The sequence below is a fragment of the Polypterus senegalus genome, chromosome 7 (assembly GCF_016835505.1).
Source record: "Polypterus senegalus isolate Bchr_013 chromosome 7, ASM1683550v1, whole genome shotgun sequence".
Taxonomy (NCBI): Eukaryota; Metazoa; Chordata; class Cladistia; order Polypteriformes; family Polypteridae; genus Polypterus; species Polypterus senegalus.
The window spans coordinates 15,191,226-15,212,105 of NC_053160.1; the positions used below are offsets into that span (position 1 = coordinate 15,191,226).

Below are 20,880 nucleotides of genomic sequence, written 5' to 3' on the forward strand. Positions count from 1 at the left end.
CAATCCAGAAAGTTCGAGACATATCTGTACCTGTCGCAAACTTTCGGGTAACAGCAGATCAGGTGATAATGCGGTGCGACTGCACCACATTGGCAGCATAGCCAATATTGCCAAATTGAGTTAAATAATTTACTGCGTATTGGGTTATTTTCATGATACAACTAACAGCGGTATAATATTTGTCGGACGAAAATACATTTGTCTCGTGCAGATTGACTTCATCAGTCACCGATTACAAGCTCAAGAGGTTATGCGAATGAATATGAATAATATAAATATTGTTGCATCTGTGCCACAATGTTTTCCGAAATGTACTATACAGGTTATAAAATGAATAATTCCAAATATCATATATACCTATTTTATTTTGTTTTTTGACATCATAGACCAGGTGCATACTAATTTAGCGTGAGCAGGAACACTCAATAAAATTGAATTAAAAAAAAAAAAAAATCAAGTGACAGTAGATACGAAGAAGGCAGATTCACCAGCGATTGTGTGTCACCTTTTATCCCTCCTGATCAGAGAATGTCCAGTTCCATTGCCTCAAAACCCCACTCACATCTAGTTATTCCCAGTTTCAAATAAAAACTAACAGCGTCAGATCCCTAGGGCGGTAGTATGTATCGTAATCGTGAAAGAATAAAAAAAACTGAAAGAATAAAAGTGAAGAAAAAAAAAAAAACGGTAACTTTTACAAGTACTATAAAAGTACACCGTTTGTTACAGACGCAAACCAAATGTATGCGTGTACTGTATAATATTAACAATAAGAGAAGCTCACTACTGAAAACGGCAAATACAGGAGGCAGTTGGGATTGAACCGGGAACTCTTGATTACAAGTCAGCAAATCTTACCGCTACGCTAAGGAAGCTATTTTCTTATCCTTGAACCTTTAATGAAAGTGTTTATTTGATCTTTGGACTTCAGGCTTCACACATTATATACAGTACTTTATGCAAATATTTTGTCATTTACTACTAAAATATTACACATATTATTGTGGAAACGGAACACACATGAAATGCATCTGTTCCAAATAACTATCTATTGTTTCTACTCTAAAACTCCAGAACTTCACTCCCAGATAATCAAGGCATGAGCTGGGAAAAGTTTGTGCATGTTCTGCGGCGGTGGGGGGATGGAATAGCAGGCTGCTTGCTGCTTGTCTTTATCAGCACATTTACAGGACAAAAGACGCTGACAGAGAGATGCAAAAAGTTTTTTCGTAGGTTCTGGTAATTCTAGTGGTAATGAAAATCTAAAACATTATTAAAAATGGTTATCAGGTAAGCAATAATAAGCATAAATCATTCCTTAGGGATGCATGTTAAGATTCATGACCACTAATGCGCAAAAGTCCTTTCTGCAGAAATCAGCCAAAGACAGACTGCTTGTCTACTACAGGGACAATACACACACACACACACACACACACACACACACACACACACACATTCCAACTCGGGCATAGATTTGCTAAACTACCTGAATTACACACATATTAACATAATAATTAAAACTGAATAATAAATAACTATATATAAACCACTAACAATAGACAAGCTTAGTCATTATGACTACAAGTTGGAAATAAAGGTGGTGAATATAAAGGCACCAGTAGATTCATGGACAGTTTCCACCCAAAAGTAATAAAGTTTCTAAACAGTCAATCAAAAGAATTTAAATGCTGTTAACATTACAAGCAGTGTATATAAATATATAATACTTTCAAATGTAGTGAAGGTGATTGTGTAATATCTCATGGAGCACCATTACATCCAATATAACAAAATGCAAAGAATATGGCACTAATACAACCCTGACAAGAGATGGCCTTCCACCTAAACTCTCATACTGGGTAAGGAAGGCATTAAACAGAAATACAATAAAGACACCAAGAACAACACTGCCTAGACTTTAATTCAACGTAGAATCTATGGCATGACTTGAAGACTGCTGAATACCAACCCAACAAACTTGAAGGAGTTAGAGCAGGTTTGCCTTGGGGAATGGACAACAGTCCCAGTGGTTAAAAGTGCCAAGGTAACAGAGACATTCAACAAGAGACTTGCAGATGGAATTACAGCAAATTGGGGGCTCTGCAAATTATTGGCTTTAAGGGTGAATACCTGACCACACTAAGGATTTCTGTTCCAGTGTGGTGCTGAGGTGTCACCCACTGCACTCTGGTCCCAATCCAACACGCTATCAGCACATGCTCCCAAACAAACTGTGACAGGTACCAAGAACAACATACATACCAAACTTCATGCCAATCACTTAAGCCATTCTCACTAGATACATTGGCATACAGGCAGACGTTCTTAAATATACACAGATTTATTTATTTTGGATTGTATTGTATTCTTGTCAACTGTTATGAGGAATCATTCAATTCACTTCAGTTGCTTTCTGTATAATGATCTTCACTGAGTGCTCTAATGCAAGGATGAATTTCACAGTACTATTGACAATAAACTTGACCTGACTAAAGACAACAAATAAGTAAACAAAACAACCTGACTTTACTACCTTAAGTCTTGTAAAAAGACATGCAACAGATTATTTTTAAGTTAATAGTGATTTCCCCACAAGTCCACTGATGTCGTAAAAGAAAATAAGGGCGATCAAGAGGTAATGTAGTTATTTAGAGGTAATTTAGATATTTTTTATGAAGTGTTTTGGTATGCTTTCGACATTAAAATAAAGCATGTACCTTAAAAGTAGCATGAAGAGAAAAGTAAGCAGATGTAAATCTAAGACTTGATATTTGTCACATTCACAGGAATTCCATAGAAGGGTAAGAGATGGAATGAGACTTTTATTTAGGTGTATAAGAGGTGTGTATGTTAATGAACCAATCAGAACAAATGTCTGATATTGTGTAAGCATTAATTCAGCACTGTTATGTAAATTCAATTGTTTATAAATATGGGATTGTAACTTTGCTCTGTGACAGACAGACAGATAGACCGATATAAAAGTCACTATATGACAGGCAGACAGAGAGACAGGTAAACAGACAGATGTGAAAAGTGCTATATGCTATAGACAGACAAACTGACAGGTACTGATAGATAGATAGATAGATAGATAGATAGATAGATAGATAGATAGATAGATAGATAGATAGATAAAAGTTGAATTTTTACAGAAGCTCTTTAAATACACAAATGCATACATTACTGTACAGTTTCAAAGAAGAAAATATTTTGAAACCAAACACACTGCTCAAACCATTCTTATTGGTTTCTTTAATGCCTTGTTGCATCTTCAAATTATGATTGTTTTAATAAAACCATTATACAATGTTGCTCCTTTAAACATGTCAGCACTTTGCCTAATAAACAGGGGCAATAAGACAGAAGAGATTATTTAAATGTGAAGTTTGGAACAATAAAATGAAATACTCTTGAATTGAAACACTGACAAAAAGGCCAGTTGTAATATTCTATGCATCAGTGTCTTAGTGTTGCATTGTTTTGACTACCAGCCCGTAATGTTCCAAGCTTATACTGTATGATACTGCAAGATTTATAAAAGTATGGTCAAGTAGGCATTTTAAAGTAACTATGCCAGACAATTAAATAAACTCTGCTGAAGTTGAAAAGATGATGTGAACTCAATATTTGCTTAATATTTAAGATTATCTCTCATATATTGTCACATGAAAAAGCAATCAGTTCCCATGAAATGTTTTTTTCTGCTTTTACCATATGGCAGAGCTGCAGACTGTGGTATTCTCTGGCGAATGCCAATCAAGCTGCACAATGATGAGTTGTGAACACAGGTACCACACTAGAAGATGTTGGGACCTCATGCCACCTTCATGGATTCCATTTCTGACAGTTTGGTCAGAAACATGCACACCAGTAGCCAGCTGATGGTCACTTTGTAGGGCGTTGACAGTGCTCCTCCTGTTCCTCCTTGCACAAAGGTGCAAATACCAGTCCTGCTGCTGGGTTGACGACCTTCTACAGCCCTGTCAAGCTCCCTTCGTGTGACAGCCTGTCTCCAAATGTCTCTTCCATGCTCTTGAGAAAGTGCTGGGAGACCTTGCGCACGTATAGATGTGCCAGCCTGGAGGAGCTGGACTACCTGTGGAACCTGAATCAGCCTCAGGTACCGCCTTATGGTACCAGCAGTGACAAGGACACTAGCAAAATGCAAAGCTAGAGAAGAATCAGTAAGGAAGGATAAGGAAAAAGCAATTGTTTGTGGCCACCATTCCCTTTTTGGGGGGTGTCTTCTTGATGGCTCTCCAGGTCACCTATTGTCACTTTCATTTGCACAAAAGCAGGTGAAGTGGATTCAAAATTGTGTATGCTTCCTAACTAGACAGACCAATATCCCTGAAGCTTCAAGGACTTGGTGTTAGACTGTGATGATTACGTATACCTTTCAGTTTTTTGAGTAGTGCATTCTGAGCTACATTTTTGTATGAGAAAATACATAAAAACATGTTGTTTTGGAAGTTTTGTCTACAATACAACTAGAAATAAACAATAATAGAACATGCAGCCACACAGTAGCAGACCATTAGTATGGAACTTGGAAAATCCTTCCACTGCGACATTTTTTATTTCTCCTTTTCTTTCATTACCTCCAAGATATACCAAAACCTAAAGGAGAATCCAATCTTGTCACTTTATTGTTATTTATTTAATATTGAAAATACATCCATACAATAATACATACATACAAACAATAAACTAAAAAATATATACAATAAACCCTTGCACTGATGAAATTTGCAGAAGCACTGAACTACCATACATTTCTCTAACTTGGGACAGACTGACATTTCTAAGAGCAATGTTTTGTTGACCTTACCCGACTAGTTTTAATTTGGTTTATTTGATTAGAATAGATAAACTTTATTAATCACATGGGGAAATTCAGATGCATACAGCAGCAGAAACAAATTAACAAGAATACAGATTCACAGAACAGATAATACAGGCAATTAATCAATCGATAACTAAATAAATGCATATTTTGCAGATATATATATATATATTATATATATATATATATATAAAAAATCAGACACTTTTTACTTTTGGAAAGCACGGAAGGATAGGAAGATACCAGGGCATTGTGGGTAGTTTTTGAACCCAATGACAAAAATCTAAGTAACTGAAACATGCTTTTTGAAATTAAACGAGGAAAGGTAAAGTCAAAAACGAATGGGGTTGTGATCCACATTGGTACACATACTGCATAAGATTTGTCTCGAATATACGGGAGTTGGAACTCCTGATGTGGCAGAATAAGAACAGAAACATACCATTTAATTAAATCACAAGGTCTTGGAAGAACGGATTTCTCATTAAGATCTTGTCTGAAACAAAATCTCACTTCATGTTTGGTCCTACACAAGCTGAACTTAAGACCCCAAACCCTGTTTCTTCAATGTGCTCTTAATTATCCAGGATATTCAAGGTTTCACAGATACCACATTGCTTAATAAGAGCTTGTTTTTCTCTTGCAATATCCTCAGGAAAAGCGACAACCATTTATCTGTGCAGTCTTTGTAACTGAATCCTAAAGATCTGACCTATATTACTTTTACAGGCAATGATAAATAATATATCCCTAGTCAGAATCTGTTCATCACACAAGTCACTTTACATTCCATCTCTCCTAAATAATTAATATTAATTTATCATAATTATCTTCATATCTTGGGTTTATGTTCTCATTATCTGACTATATTGTGCATAAAACACTGGTTACCTGTGTCATTCAGAATTGACTTTAAAATTCTGCTTATGGTTTATAAAGCCTTAAATAATCTCGCCCCATCTTATATATCGGAATGTCTGACACCTTATATTCCAAATCGTAACCTCAGATCCTCAAATGAGTGTCTCCTTAGAATTCCAAGAACAAAACTTAAAAGAAGTGGTGAGGCGGCTTTCTGCTGCTATGCACCTAAAATCTGGAATAGCCTGCCAATAGGAATTCGCCAGGCTAATACAGTAGAGCACTTTAAAACACTGCTGAAAACACATTACTGTAACATGGCCTTTTTATAACTTCATTTTAATCGTAATTTAACTTAATCCTGATACTCTGTATGTTCAATTCATCATAACAACTATTCATGGTGGCTCTAAAATCGGTACTGACCCCTACTCTCTTTTCAGTTTCTTTTCCGTTTCTTTGTGGTGGTGGCCTGCGCCACCTCCACCTACTCAAAGCTTCATGATGCTCCAACAATGATGGACGGATTAAAAGGAAGAAGTCTACGTGACCATCATCAAGCCCTTCCGTGAGAATCCTAAATCCAAAGAGGACTGTTTCATTTATGTTAGGTAGAATGCCCAGAGGGGACTGGGTGGTCTCATGGTCTGGAATCCCTACAGATTTTATTTTTCTCCAGCCGTCTGGAGTTTTTGTTTTTCTGTCCCCCCTGGCCATTGAACCTTACTCTTATTCGATGTTAATGTTGATTTATTTTTTATAATTATGTCTTTCATTTTTCTATTCTTTAATATGTAAAGCACTTTGAGCTACTGTTTGTATGAAAATGTGCTATAGAAATAAATGTTGTTGTTGTTGTTGTAAAACTTCAAGTCAGGCACCTGCATTTACAATTTTATATATTTGTAAATTTAGTCTTTAGTGTGTAATTCCTTATATTTTTCTTTTTTTTTTCTTTTACTTGAAGAATTTTTTTTTTAGAAACATAAAGCCTGCTTTACAGATAATAGATGAAGTAGAAAACAAACACACTTATAATCACTACTGCTGTGGTGTGCTGGGCTAATAACATCACGTCAAGAGTGGCCCACCGAATCAACAAGCAGAATAAAAAAAAGAGGCGGGCTCAGTTATGGGGCACACTCTTGACCTCATTGCAGTGGCAGCAAAGGGGAGAATGAATACAAAACCGAATACTACTATCATCTTCTTTCTGTGACACACTAGCATGGGAAAGGCGCTATACATATAAAATGTATTATTATTATTATTATTATTATTATTATTAAGGACATTCAGCCAACAAATTATTCAGAAAAAGTGTGTGAAGAAACTGGGGCTCCTTTATACCAATGGCAATACGCCTGCATAATGCCTCACTGGGACTGTGACTCTCTTTTTATCTTTAGCCAAGTCAGAAGTTTTCTTTATTTTTAGTCATTCTGGTGTGCATTTCAGAAGGGAGTTGTTGTTTGTCATAATATAATAATATTTATTTATTGAGCTTTGAACAGTGGGCAAAAATAAAGTGCTATGTATCTGTCTACCTACAAGGCCAAGGGTGCCATGTACCATCCCTGTGAAAGAGAGGACCAGGGCACAAGCCAGAAGGCCACTGCTATTTATATACAGAACACTAGATGGGGGACTAGTGAATTGTAGTCTGGCTGGGCATGGTGAATTATTAATTAAGACTAAACAGTAAAGTTAAAATAAAAATATGCTTAATTTCTTTAATTCTGTTTCAAGAAAATGACATAGTATACAATTAAGCAAATACAACTTGCAGAACTTATACAATGAATAACTTCAAAAATCACTGAAACCAGAGAAACAGGAGCTGGAGAAGATGTTCATTGAAGCTGCTGGAAGGAGTTCACATATTGTGTTTTCTATATTGGAATTTTGATTGTTTTTCAATGGATTTGCTCTGTTTATTGGGTCCTTGCATCTGGATTGTGTTTGGGACTTGTTTGCTTGTGGACTGGCAAGCCCTTAATGCTGTTCTGAGCAAAGGTTGGCTCAATTTTTGCTTTTTGCCTTTTTACAACTATTCTTTGTTGCCTTTTGGCTACAACCCAAAGATTTTATGGTTTCTCCTCCCTTTGAAGCATTTTCAGACTGTTTAGATTTATATTGAGTATTAAAACCATTTTCCTCTATTTTGGTGGTTAATTGGACTAAAGCCTCTTGATGAAAGTGGTGAGTAAGACATTCTGGGTGTGTTTCCTCTGGGCTAGCCAGTGAAGGTTCTGGCTTACTTTATGCTCTTTTATAGAAGCCTCATGTCCACTTCTGCCAGTTTAAGTTTCCTTAATATAACAAAATAGTATACTGTTTTAGTTGATGCTGAGAGAGATGTTCATTCAATTCTAAGATAATGTCTTAGGCGAATATTTTGTGGTATTTAGCAGCTATGCTGTTGACTGACTATTCTCCTTGACACATTAAATAAGTTTGCTGTGTTTGTGAACAATTCACCTTGGAACTTATGGAAATATATCCTCATGAATATTTACTGGATATTTTTATATACAATCACACTGAAAAATTAGAATATAGTATGCCCAGAAATTAGAATGTATAATATGATTAGGAGAAAGGTAGGGATAGCGTGTTGCTACACCTACAACACGACAAGCCAACTGGATTGGGACACGAGTACAGCGGGTGACACCTCAGCTCAGGTTTTTTACAGTGGCTGGAGTGCCAATCCTGCTACCAACCAATCCTGCTACCAACCCCCCAGTTTTCCCTGTACATTGGAGAACCTGCTTGCAGGACTGGATGCAAATTAACGTCATGCCCAGGATGAAGCAATTGCAGGTTAGAGGACTTGTTCAAAGGTCCAATGGAGAAGCGTCACTTCTGGTGTTTATGGGATTCGAACCGCAGATCCCTAGCCTCAGAGGGTCTCCGCCCCACAAATATATGATTAAGCACTTATTTTAATTAAGCAGTTGTTTTATTGTGTAATTCTGCACATTATAAGATAATATATGATTAAGCACTTATTTTAATTAAGCAGTTGTTTTATTGTGTGATTCTACACATTATAAGATATCATTTTTAAAGTACTTTGTAATCGGAGGACAAAAAGTTCTTTCTTTCTTTCTCTCTCTCTGTCTCTCTATCCAATATAGTTTAAGCACTGAATCTTAGAAAGTTAAAACACTGGAATGCACTAATTAGCCAGAGTGGTGGCTCCGTGGCCAAGGATCTGCGCTGGAGTCTGGAAGGTTGCTGGTTCAAATACCATTACTGCCAAAAAGCAATCCTATTCTGTTATGCCCTTGAGCAAGGCCTGTAAGCTGAAAATTGCTTCAGGGGTACCCATAGGTCATGCAAAAAGACATTTTCGCCTTGGGTATTAGCAAAGTATATTAGATCACTCCACCAATGTAAAATGACACCCTGAAAGGCCGGTGCTAAACACTGGGATAAGCAATAAGCCAATGTGATGAAGAGGGTACCGGATAAAGACGGCAAAATGCCAAACGTGTGTCGGTTTTTACAATAATGAATTATGAACATGGATGGGCATAACCTTATAAAATGGAGATGACTGAAGGACAATTGCACAAAGGTGGCAATATGCCATTAGGCGTCACCCATTAGCATAGCAGGAGTGTCAAAGTATCTTATCAGTGTTAAGCTATGTATAAAAATGTCTGTGTGTACAGGAACAGTGGCTTTCTCTGCAGACAGAAAACAACAGTTTATTATCTTTCATAAAAGTCCAAACTGAAACCCGAAGGCTTTTGGACTCTGTGTGATTTCCTGGCTTTGGATATTACTGTCTTAGGAATTTATTCTACAACAAACCTTGTTAGTTACCTCTTGTTGTTTTGAAAACTCGTGCATTAAAAAGTGTTGATTACGAGACCTATTCCGTAACTGACACATACTGCTAATTGGCAATCAACCTAATATGACTAATCTTGGGTGCTGCATTTGTAGTTGTGATTGAGTGACTTCAAAGAGATACCTGTTTTCATGTGGTGCTTCCATTATTTTGCCCATTCCCTGTACTAATAAACTACTCACCAAACTAGTAGCATATACATAAAAATTTTTATAATTAATGCATATATCTCTGTTCATCACTTTTTTAGCCTCTCCAAATGCATTTAAAGATCTCAAAAAAAAAACACACACACACACTAGAAATCCCAGAAGAGTTCAGGGCAGGGTTAGCATCGTCTTACTTAGATGAATTTAGCCAGGCACTATTCTAAGGTTTGATTTAGAAAAGAAAAAACAGACAGACACACAAGATAAAGGCAGGGGAAGAAGTCTCATCAAGCTTATTTAAATGCATGCACACAAAGCCGTGTGGAATATTGCTATGCTGTCAAGTACAACTTGCTCTTGCACTTAGGGAATTTAAATTCAAGACAGAGTACGTACTTCTCACCAAGAGAGTACTGCTGAAAACACCTAATGCTTTTCAGCATTAATTTGGATCCTGCTGTGATGAGCAGGCTCTGAAAAACTGACGGCAGAAAATGGTAAAATAATAAGCTGGCCAAAAGGGAATGAATACAGTTGATCTATTTCCATCAGCTTTAATGCACACTTTGTTTCCATACGTGAATTTAGGAAATAGATTTCCTTGGATTTTTGCTGAAGATCTCTCATACAGACACAGAACTGGGAACATTCGAACTTTAAAATATGGATCGCACAAACATCTCATTTGATCCACTGTCCTCTTGTCTTCTTTTGAAAGTATCCAACATAAAATATATAATATATTTTACCAACAAACACAATTTTTTTTCTATTTTCGAATGAATCCCAGTGTTGAATACTGAATTCATTTGAAAATAGAAAAAAAAAAAATCTAAACTCATCCTTCCTATCTGTACTTAAGAGTTTAAACTACATTTGGCTTCATTAAATAAACAATCATTTATTTCAAACCATTTTTCCCAATTGGACCCAACACAGTTTACTTCTTCAATATCCAGTAGGCAATTATTAATTTTCTCTACAAGGCTGGAAAAGGCTGGCAGCAGTGTTAAGGATGAGTTTGTTTCATTTCTCCACTGCCTTCAGTACCATCCAGCCATGCCTGTTAATGGATAAGCCAATTGCGTCCTGGATAATGGGCTAACTGTTGGGCAGACTGCAGTTTGTAACACTCAAGAATTGTGCGAGCAACACAAGGAAGATCCTTACACCTACTCTCTTCATCCTGTACTGCTTGGTATATACCTGTATATATACCATATATATATATATATATATATATATATATATATTGTTCCAAATAACGATATAGTATTTATAAAAGGTGTGATTTTGCTTGACTTCTCACTCAATACAACTCCAAGCAACTGACACGAAGGTAAACAGACTTGAGCTGAGAAAACTGTGCACCGGTGGAGGATGTGATAGCAGACTGCTTACTGCTTATCAACACATTTAAAGGACAAAAGATGCTGACAGAGAGGTGAGACGGATGTACAAGTTTTTTCGTAGGCTCTGGTAATTCTAGTGTTAGGTACTGACATTCTTTTGATATTCTACAACATTCGGTGCTTTAGTGTGCTGGGTCAGGAACATCATTTCAAGAGAGGCTCACCAAAGTAATAATTTAATTAATAAGGCAGGCACTCTCGACCCACAGAAGATAGTAGTGGAATAGAAAATGAAAACAAAACTGAGCACTAGTTCCTCTCTCTGACACTAACACTGAGGACTTTCAGACAATGAATTATTCAGCACAAGTGTGTCATGAAGTGCTACAAGGGCTCCTTCATACCAATGACAATGGGTAGTCAACATACACGCAGACAATAACCAGCATCCACACAGCTAGTGCCAGGGAAGAAAAACAAAATTTCTAAAATTCTGCAGATCACCATGCCATGTTGTCAAACTACCAAATTAAAAAGTTAAATAAGTAAGCAGGCTCAGTTATGTGATGTATATTTGACCACACAGAGATAGCAGTGGAGGAGAAAATGAAAACAAAACTGAGAGCCATTGTGAGCGATGCTGCACATCCTTTATTTATGAAACACTAGCATCAAGGACTTTCAACTAATATATTATTCAGCAAAAGTGTGTCAGGTAACACGACTGAGGCTCTTTCATACCAATTACAATACATCTTTATAACATACTGGTGAGGCCTCATCTGGGGTACTGTGTGCAGTTTTGGTTTCCAGGCTACAAAAAGGACATAGCAGCACTAGAAAAGATCCAGAGAAGAGCAACTAGGCTGATTACAGGGACTACAGGGGATGAGTTATGAGGAAAGATTAAAGGAGCTGAGCCTTTTTAGTTTAAGTAAGAAAAGATGAAGAGGTGACCTGGCTGAAGTGTTTAAAATTATGAAGGGAATTAGTCCAGTGGACCGAGACTGTGACTTTAAAATGAGCTCATCAAGAACATGGGGACACAGTTGGAAACTTGTTAAGGGGAAATTTCGCACAAACATTAGCAATTTTTCTTTACACAGAGAACCACAGACACATGGAATAAGTGACCAAGTAGTGTGGTAGACAGTAGGATTTTAATGACTTTCAAAACTTGATTGGAAGAATTCAGTGGATATGACTGGCAAGATTTGTTGGGCTAAATGGCCTGTTCTCGACTAGATTGTTCTAACATTGTAATTCCTCACTGTGACTGTTCATTTCATCTTCATACAACATAGACACAAAGAACAACCATCATCTAATCAGCTAGTGTCAGGGCAGAGAATCAAAACATAATTTCACTCTGCAAAGCATAGTGCCATGTTGTCAAACTACTGAATTAATTGTGTTAATTAAGGAGGCATGCTCAGTTACAGGATAACTCTCAACAAGCTGGAGATAGGAATAAAGGAGACAATGAAAACAAAACTGAGTGCCATTATGAACAATGCTACACACATCCTCTCTGAGCCATGCTAGCATTGAGGACTTTCAGCCAATGAAGTATTCAATAGAAGTTTGTCAGGATATGCTACTGGGGCTCCTTTATACCAATGACAATATGCCACCATAAGGCCTCACTGTAACTTTTACTGCTCTTTGTATCTTTAGCCAAATAAGAAGTTTTCTTTCTTTTTTTTTTTAGTAATTCTTGCATATGTTTGTTACAATATTCATATTTTTAGCAAGCTTCTAGAAAAAGCCAAATTTTATACAAAGATTTATCTATCTACATATTCAAAGGAACTTGCATCCTATCCAATAACCACCATTGAAAGTCTGCCACAGAAGATCACATCCACACCCCAACCCAAGCTTACAGTCACCAATCCCCTGCATGGCAAAAACTAAAATAAATTTTACAGACACAGAGAACTTCCCACATCTAAACAGCCAGTGTCAGGACAAAGAATCAAAACAAAATTTTAGACATTCTGCAAACCACTGTGCTATGTTGTCAAACAATCTGCTTCAACATTATCTAAATTATTGCTTAGCAAATTAAGAAAATAATATAATTCCAATCGATTAGCATTAAATATTCAAGATTTTACATTGAGCATTAACACACAGTCATGCAGTTTGGGCAGATTAAAAATTAATGTGGAGCTGAATTTCAGCTGGGCAAAGCTAACCACTGCATTTGTGAGCAAAAAACGTTGACAGCTTGATTGTTGTAACATGAAGAATGCTCATGTACACTCCAGTCCTGCAGGTGTTGCTAATGTGCATACTGTATGTACTACATTAATAATTTCTCACATTAAATGACATCTAGTATATCAGATTTGCTGACTGCATTCCCAGACCATGTCAATTTAAAGAAGTGCAAAATCATTGGCCATGTCACATTTATTGATCACGCACCAAACTTCTAGCACAGTCCTGCTTGTCCCTTTTTGTGACAGCCAAAAGCATGCTGCCTGATGTAGCCAGTGATGTACGAAGGGTTAACATGTATGGCTTATTCAGCCACACTCACCTCCCTTTTTTTCTGTTCTGTCATGGTATGTAAAAAATGAGACATCAGACCGACAAGCTTTTCTTCTGTCTGTATCATTCAAAACATGCATGTTCCTTATTCCTCATCACTACATGCATAGTCCTACCGGATGCCCATTCATTGGTTGTCAGTCCTCATGTACACAGAGGTTGTCCCTTACGAATAAAGACAAAAATGAAACCTGTTTGATTAAGCCAGTTTACAAGTTGCTGGGCATGTCGTATTATGTGACTGGCCTTCATAGGAGCATTTCACTAAAAATATGAAACTGAAGGCTAACTGAAAATTGCCGGAAAACTTTGTGTAATGCTAATTAGATGTGGATAAGGTGATTAGCGTTGCTGTGTCAAGGTCAATGGACAATAGTTTGATGCCTAGCCTTCTCGCTCTCTAAGTAGAGTTTGTACTTTCTCCCCATGGGTTTTCCACAGGGACTACAATTTTATGTCACACTCCGTGATCTCAATACGAATAAAAGTGTGTGTGTGTACGCCAGTTCTGATCTTTAATATTAGAATGAAAATCTGGATGGATGATAGGCCTGATGTTCAAAAAAAAAAAGTTAATGAACCCGTTTATTATTAAACTGAAAACACTTCAATGGAATAACACTTCTGAAAAGAAGGGAGATTTTCACCTTTACACTAAGAAAACAGCTGTCATAAAATAGAGGTTGCAGATTCCTATTATATTCTGGAGGATTGCAGTGACTAAAGGTAATGCTATTGATTTGCTAGGCAAATTTATTTATTTTTTTAAATTTGCTAATCTAGCCACGAGGGGGCAAACCAGCCCAACTTGGTGCCAGGAGAGAATACCAGTGGGGTGGAGGAACTGTGTGATTGGATGATATTCAGGTTTGTGGAAATTATATAAGGAATAAAACTGATTTCACACAAAATGGAAAATTGGAAAAGGGTTATAGAGAGAAGGCTTAGTTAGAGAAGAGACCTCCATATCGGAGGAGCAGTTTGGTTTTTTGCTGTCTTTGCATTGAGGCAGCCGATAAGAGCCACACGGAGAAAAAGAGAAAGACGAAAGAAAGATGTGGTGTTTATTGCTTTGGAGAAGGCTTATGCTAGAGCACCATGTCAAGTGGGCTGGAGGTGCATGACAGAGAAAAGAGGACCAGAGAAATATGTGAGGATTCTCCAGGATATATAAGAGGGAGTGAGGACTTGGGTTAAAAGCAGTGCTGGGGTAACAGACAAGATCTGAGTTAGAGGGGGATCTGCACCAGGGGTTTTCTTTAAGTCCTGACCTCTTTGATCTGATTATGGATGTGTTGAGTCATGGGATGAAATACCAATGGGCAGTGAAAGGAGCACAGGAGAAGAAGTTAGATGTGTCAGAAATGAGAATGTTGAAATGGATGTGTGGAGTTACAAAAAGGGACAGAATAAGAAATTAGACAATCAGAGGTACAACAAAAGTGGGAGAGAAATCTAAAAAAATACAGCAAAGTGGTATGGACATGTGATGAAAAGAAAAGGAAAGAGTGATGGGATTGGATGTTCAGAGGAAGAGAAAGTGATGGAGGCCAAGGTGGAGGCGGATGGATGAAGTAAAAGAAAATCTGAAGGAAAAGGGTCTGAGTGGTGAGGAGGTGCAGGACCAAGCCGAATGGAGAAGGTTGATTAAGCACAACGACCCCACATTGAAACAAATAGGATTTTTCTTTTAAATTTATTTTGTAGCTACTCACAAAGTAAGTCCTAAGCTTCATTTTACTTCTGTGTTTATTACATTACAATACAATGTCTAAAGCATACATGTGCAAAATACAATCAAGCTTGAAATCACACAAACACAAAATCAGTCTGAAACACATTCAATAATTTGATTGCAATCAATTTAAAAGATCATATAAACCTGGAAAAATAAAAAAATGCCACTGTTGCGGCTGATTGGTGCATAGTAAGTAAAGATTTCATGGCTTAGCCGAGCAGGAAGTGGGCATGACACATGTCTGAGGTCAGAGCAGTATACCTGGCACTCTTTTTAATAGAAGACTATAGGCCACAAAAGAGTAATTTTATCCCAGTGGTTTTGTATACTTTGTCCTGACCAGCTGTCAGAGATTTCTCCAATTTCTCGCTAAGCCCTTGTTCAATTTCGAATTCTTCAACACAACTCCTTTAAGTTCATTTGCAATCTCCTGTTTTCTAGGCCCTGACCTATCAAAAGTTCATTTCTTACCTGAATCTCTTCTTAGGCTGAGCCTTTCCTGGTGGGCCAAGCCAAGGGGATCGTCGAGTCGAGTGTTCCCTATGACACTGTGACTAAATCTTCATGCAGAATAAGAAATGTGCAATGTTTAACAATCTTTGCATTCTGATAAGTTTTGTTTGTCAGCAATGCTGTGCTCAGTTGTTGGCTGACAAGCCAAAATCCATCTTTTATTCGGCACACTTCATTTCAGCCTCTGACAGACCCTTTCACCAACAATCTGTTTGCCAAGACAAACTTTCCGATTACCAGATGTTTACTGGGTGCTGCCCCCATTCACAACAAATGATACACTCACATTAGTGAGTCTTGTGCCCACTTTCATTTCACATTTAAATCTTTAGTCTTGTCAGTTGATCCTCACACATGCACTCCAAGGTTACTAGTCTACCTGCACTGAACAGCTGTGTCTGCACAGCCAACTGTGAGACAAATTGAGCAATCAATTATGAGGTTGGGGCGGACGAAGATAATGAAGTATGTCATCAGTGTAGATCTTTGCTGAATTTCTTACAAAATAACATTACAAACCTTTGTGTACATCGTACATTGTACACAATGGGAGCAGAAGCGACGTATCTAATTGTAATAAGGTGACAAATAAAATACGGAACTTAACATCTAATTAACCAAAATTGGTTAAAATAATAAAGAACACCAACCAAACAGGACTTGAAAACAACTCTCTATATTACTATACTCTTCTCTATAAAAGAATAAGTAAACAGAATTACATGAATTCTTATCTGAACTAAGAAAAACACTGAGGCATCTATGAAATAACCCCCAGAGAGCAGTGTGGATGGAACAACTGGAAGAAGGTATCAGGAGTATTGTGTGGCCGAAGAATTAAAGAAAAGGTTAAAGGTCAGGTTTTTAGGGCAGTGGTGAGGCCAGCAATGATGTATGGAGCTGAGCCATGGGTAGGAAAGAGAACACAGCAGGAGAAGAAGTTAGAAGTGACACAAATGAGAATGTTGAGATGGATGTGTGGAGTTACAAAAAAGGATAGAATAAGAAATGAGACAATCAGTGAGACAACAAAAACAAATGAGATATCTAAGAAAGTAGGTTAAAGTGGTATGGACATGTTATGAGGAAAGAGTGATGGGAATGGAAGTACATGAGAAGAAAAAGTGAGGGAGAGCAGAGCTGGATGGATAAAGTAAATAAAGATCTGAAGGAAAATGGTCTGATAGGACAGGAGGTGCTGGGCCGAGCTGCATGAAGAAGGGTGATGAAGCACATCGACCCCATATAGTAGTGGGGAAAGATGAAGAGGAAGAAAGAAGACGATGACTGAGGCTTCCATGATATATTTATAAGCATCTTCCAAATGATTTAACTTTAATGTAATTTAGAAAAAAAAGGACTCAAACCTTGAATCTCCATCTCGTCACAACTACGAATTTCAAAGTGTGGTCCTTTCCTAGAATTTCTTCATTGCATAAAATGTCCAGCTTTAAAAAAAAAAAAGAAAAAAAGGGAGACAAGAGTATTTTTTACCCAGTTTCTCTATAAATCAGGAATCACAATACTTTATATAGCACATCATACATTTTAATCTCAAATTATATTATGACATGTTCTGGTTATTTAAGCCAGTGATTGATATTAAGTTCACAAGTGGAAATTAAGCTGTGGTGGCTACTCTTCTGGAATATTTATAGTGGCCTAAAGAAGTATCTGTTTGTTTGTTACTATTTGGATGAAGTTAAAGGAACAAATGAAGAAAAAAGTTAAATTAGAAACAAGAGCATTGTAAACGACATATGAATTAAGACCTGCAAAAAATTCAGACCCCTTCACTTTCAGCACACTTTATTGTGCTGTACATTTCATTTTTAATGGATACATTTGACATTTTTGCTCATCAATCTGTACTCAATACACATAGTGAAAAGATGTTTTCAGAAAGGTTTGCAAATTTATTTATTAATACTGAAATCCCTCATTAACATAAGCATTCAGACCCTTAATTCAGTGCTTGGTAGAAGGAATTTTGGCAGCAAATAAAGCTTTGAGTCTTCCTGGGTAAATCTCTACAAGCTTTGCACATCTGGATTTGGGTAGTTTATTTCATTCTCCCTGGCAGATCCTTTCAAGATCTGTCAGACTGGATGGCAAACTGCAATCTTCAGGCTCTCCACAGGTGTTCAAAGAGGTTTAAGTCTGGGCTTTGGCAGGACCACTCAAAGACGGTCTGAGACTTGTCCTAAAGCCACTCCAGCATTGTCCTGGCCGTATGCTTTGGGTCATTGCTGTGCCGGAAGGTGAACCGCCACCCCAGTCTGTGGTCACAGGCATTCTAGTGCACTTTTCAGAAAGGTTTGGAAATTTAGGGTTTAAACTTAACCCTTAAACCGCCATAACCATCTATAGTTAGTTCCCAACACAATTTGCCAGCATGTACATTTGTTGAACAGCAGAACTGGCTATAATCGGTTCCCTGTGCAATTTGCCAGCACACCAGAGCTGATCAGTCCGTGCCGTACATTCGTTGAGCAGCCAGCTCATGACCACTGCCACCCCCTAGTGAATCAGGATTACTGTCCCTGGGATTCAACCGCTGCAGTAGACTAGCCTGCAAGGATCAGCGTTGAATTTGTTGAATTCCATCAATGGTGTCAGTTGCACCTTGTACATATAATAGATTGTTGCAGTAGTTTTTTTTTTTTTATATATAGTTTTTACAGTTCATTGGCAGTGTGTAAAATGATCAGTGCTGCAGTAATTGTGATGTTCTTTGCATGAAAAAATGTGTTCCATTAAAGTTTTTCTTGGTGAATTGTGACGTTCCCTTAAAAAGTGCAGCAAAGAAGTATTTGGTGTCCAGGAGTGCATTAAAAGTATGTGGCAGTTTTAGGGTTAATTCAGAAAGGTTCCGGAAAATGTAAAATTAATTTACAAATGATGACATCTGCAACAAGCTGGACTGCAATAGCAGGGCAGAACAAACCATGTGACAGAAGCTATGCAAGACAAGCAAGGCATGCAAATGAAGCTATGGAGCGACCTTGAGTGCCACTGCAGCAGCTGGGTGTATGCATGTTAGGCTGCTACCATCCGCCTCACTGTTTTCTAATGAACTCCATCCGAGCCCCAAAAATAAATAAATAATAAAAGCAATTTAAAATCTGTTAACAGAGGATTTTTATTTTAACGAAAGCAAATCTGTAATTTTAGGCAGCTATATCACCAAAAAGCAGAGAGTAAACTACACAAAGACAATACCAGCTACAAAATCATAGGGAGAAACATCTTCATTCACAGGTTCAACACAAGGCATTATGTTTTCTTGCTTAAATCTAGCTGGGAGAGCACCTTGCCTCTCTCTGAAACACAATTTAGTTTTGCCGGGGAGCATTACACGCAGACCTTACAGGATTATTTTTTAAGTGTGAGATTCTATGTTACTTTGTCAGATCCCATCATCCTTGGTTTTCAATCCTCATGTGATATCCTGCTCAAAATGGTATCAGACATGAGTGCATAGAATAATTAATACAGGAATATGTTAACTGCAACAAAAAGAAATTCCACACTGACATTTCATGGATACACTATCAGATTTCCATCAGTTTTGTAGTTACATTATCAATTATGGACAGGCTGAAGGAAAACTCTGTGCTCGTACAAAGTGCTGGGGGTTCCAGAAGGCTCAAAACTTTTAATCTAAAGTAAAAAGGCGCTCAGAGATGCAATAAGTAACAAAAATCACCTCCATGGCTGAAGTAAAGGAAATTTCTTGTACATTTTAAAAGAGGGAGCTCCATTCTCTCTCCAAAAGTTGGGTCCAAATGAGACGCCATCCTTAGAGGGCATCTACCTTTTACAGCAATCCAGTCAGTTGAATTAAAGGAGCATCTACTCTGTGATGAAGAAGAAAAAAAAAACAAAATACAAGCCTGACAGAAGGAGCCCCTTCTCTCCCCAGTGGGGCGTTACAAATCTTGGATGAGTCCTTGAAGTATTCCCTCGGATACGCATGCATGACAAAAAGTTAAAACCAAAGTGCCTTTGCAAGTCAGGTTTAACTTGAGAAAAACGGTCCAACTTATTTGATATTCCCCCATAGTTAATTCTGCCTACATGACATCAAGAATTTTGATATTTTCGTCCATATATACTGTAATAGAATGCAGCTCGATAGCTGTGGGAGGCGGAGTTTCGTATTAAAATATTTAACCAATCACATTTCAGCCATCATTTGTTGCCAGGCAGAGAGGCTTTCACAATCTGTTGTGGAGGCACTCTAACACAGAATAATTGTCGATTAACCGGTTGCTTCAAACAATCAGATTTTGAATTGGTGTCAGTAGGGCCCTTTAGCAGGCGTACGGCAACGTCACTGTATTCAGACCCATTGATTGGATAGAAGCCGATATGAGGAACTCTACGAGGCCATTGAATGCACCTCAAAAGCTCCGAGCATAAGATAGTCGCGTGCACTACGGCCAACTCCATGGCAGGATTCTGGACAATATTATTTGCCAGACACAGACCAGATTTCAAGACCATGAAAATCTGATGTTTATCACGCTCCTTGAGCCCCAGATGTTTCGGGAATACAAGAAAAATTTCACGCATGTGGCCTTCTCCACTTTAACACAACAGCCACGGAGCGCTTTTTGATCTGTCTCGGCTAAAAACAGAACTGACTGTAATGTATGCCATGGATGATTTTGCAGGAGAATCTCCCACTGATCTCCTTGACTTCCTTCAACAGAAAAATCTGAATGAGAGCATGGGGCAGCTGTTCACATTGGTAAATTTGGTGGTGAGCATTCCTGTGTACACTGCTTCTGTCGAGCGGACATTTTCAGCCATAAAGCGAAATCAAACTTATGCCAGAAATAGCATGGGGCGGGTTCGCCTTTCAGCATTAGCTTCGATGGCGATAGAAAGTGAGGTTTTGATGGAACTGAAGCGCACGGATAATCCGTATGACAGAGTAATTGAACTGTTTTTGAGGAAAGAGAGGAGGATGGATTTTGTTTACA

The 20,880-nt window shown here is 37.7% G+C and overlaps 1 protein-coding gene across 1 annotated transcript in view; it reads right to left on the minus strand.

Annotated features, from left to right (window-relative positions):
* The window catches only part of LOC120532337 (polycomb group RING finger protein 3), a 308,428-nt gene that overhangs the window by 19,986 nt on the left and 267,562 nt on the right, over window positions 1-20,880 (minus strand). The window contains exon 9 of the mRNA XM_039758240.1: window positions 17,257-17,337. Coding sequence (XP_039614174.1) covers window positions 17,257-17,337 — 81 coding nt within the window. The remainder of the gene's footprint in view (window positions 1-17,256; window positions 17,338-20,880) is intronic.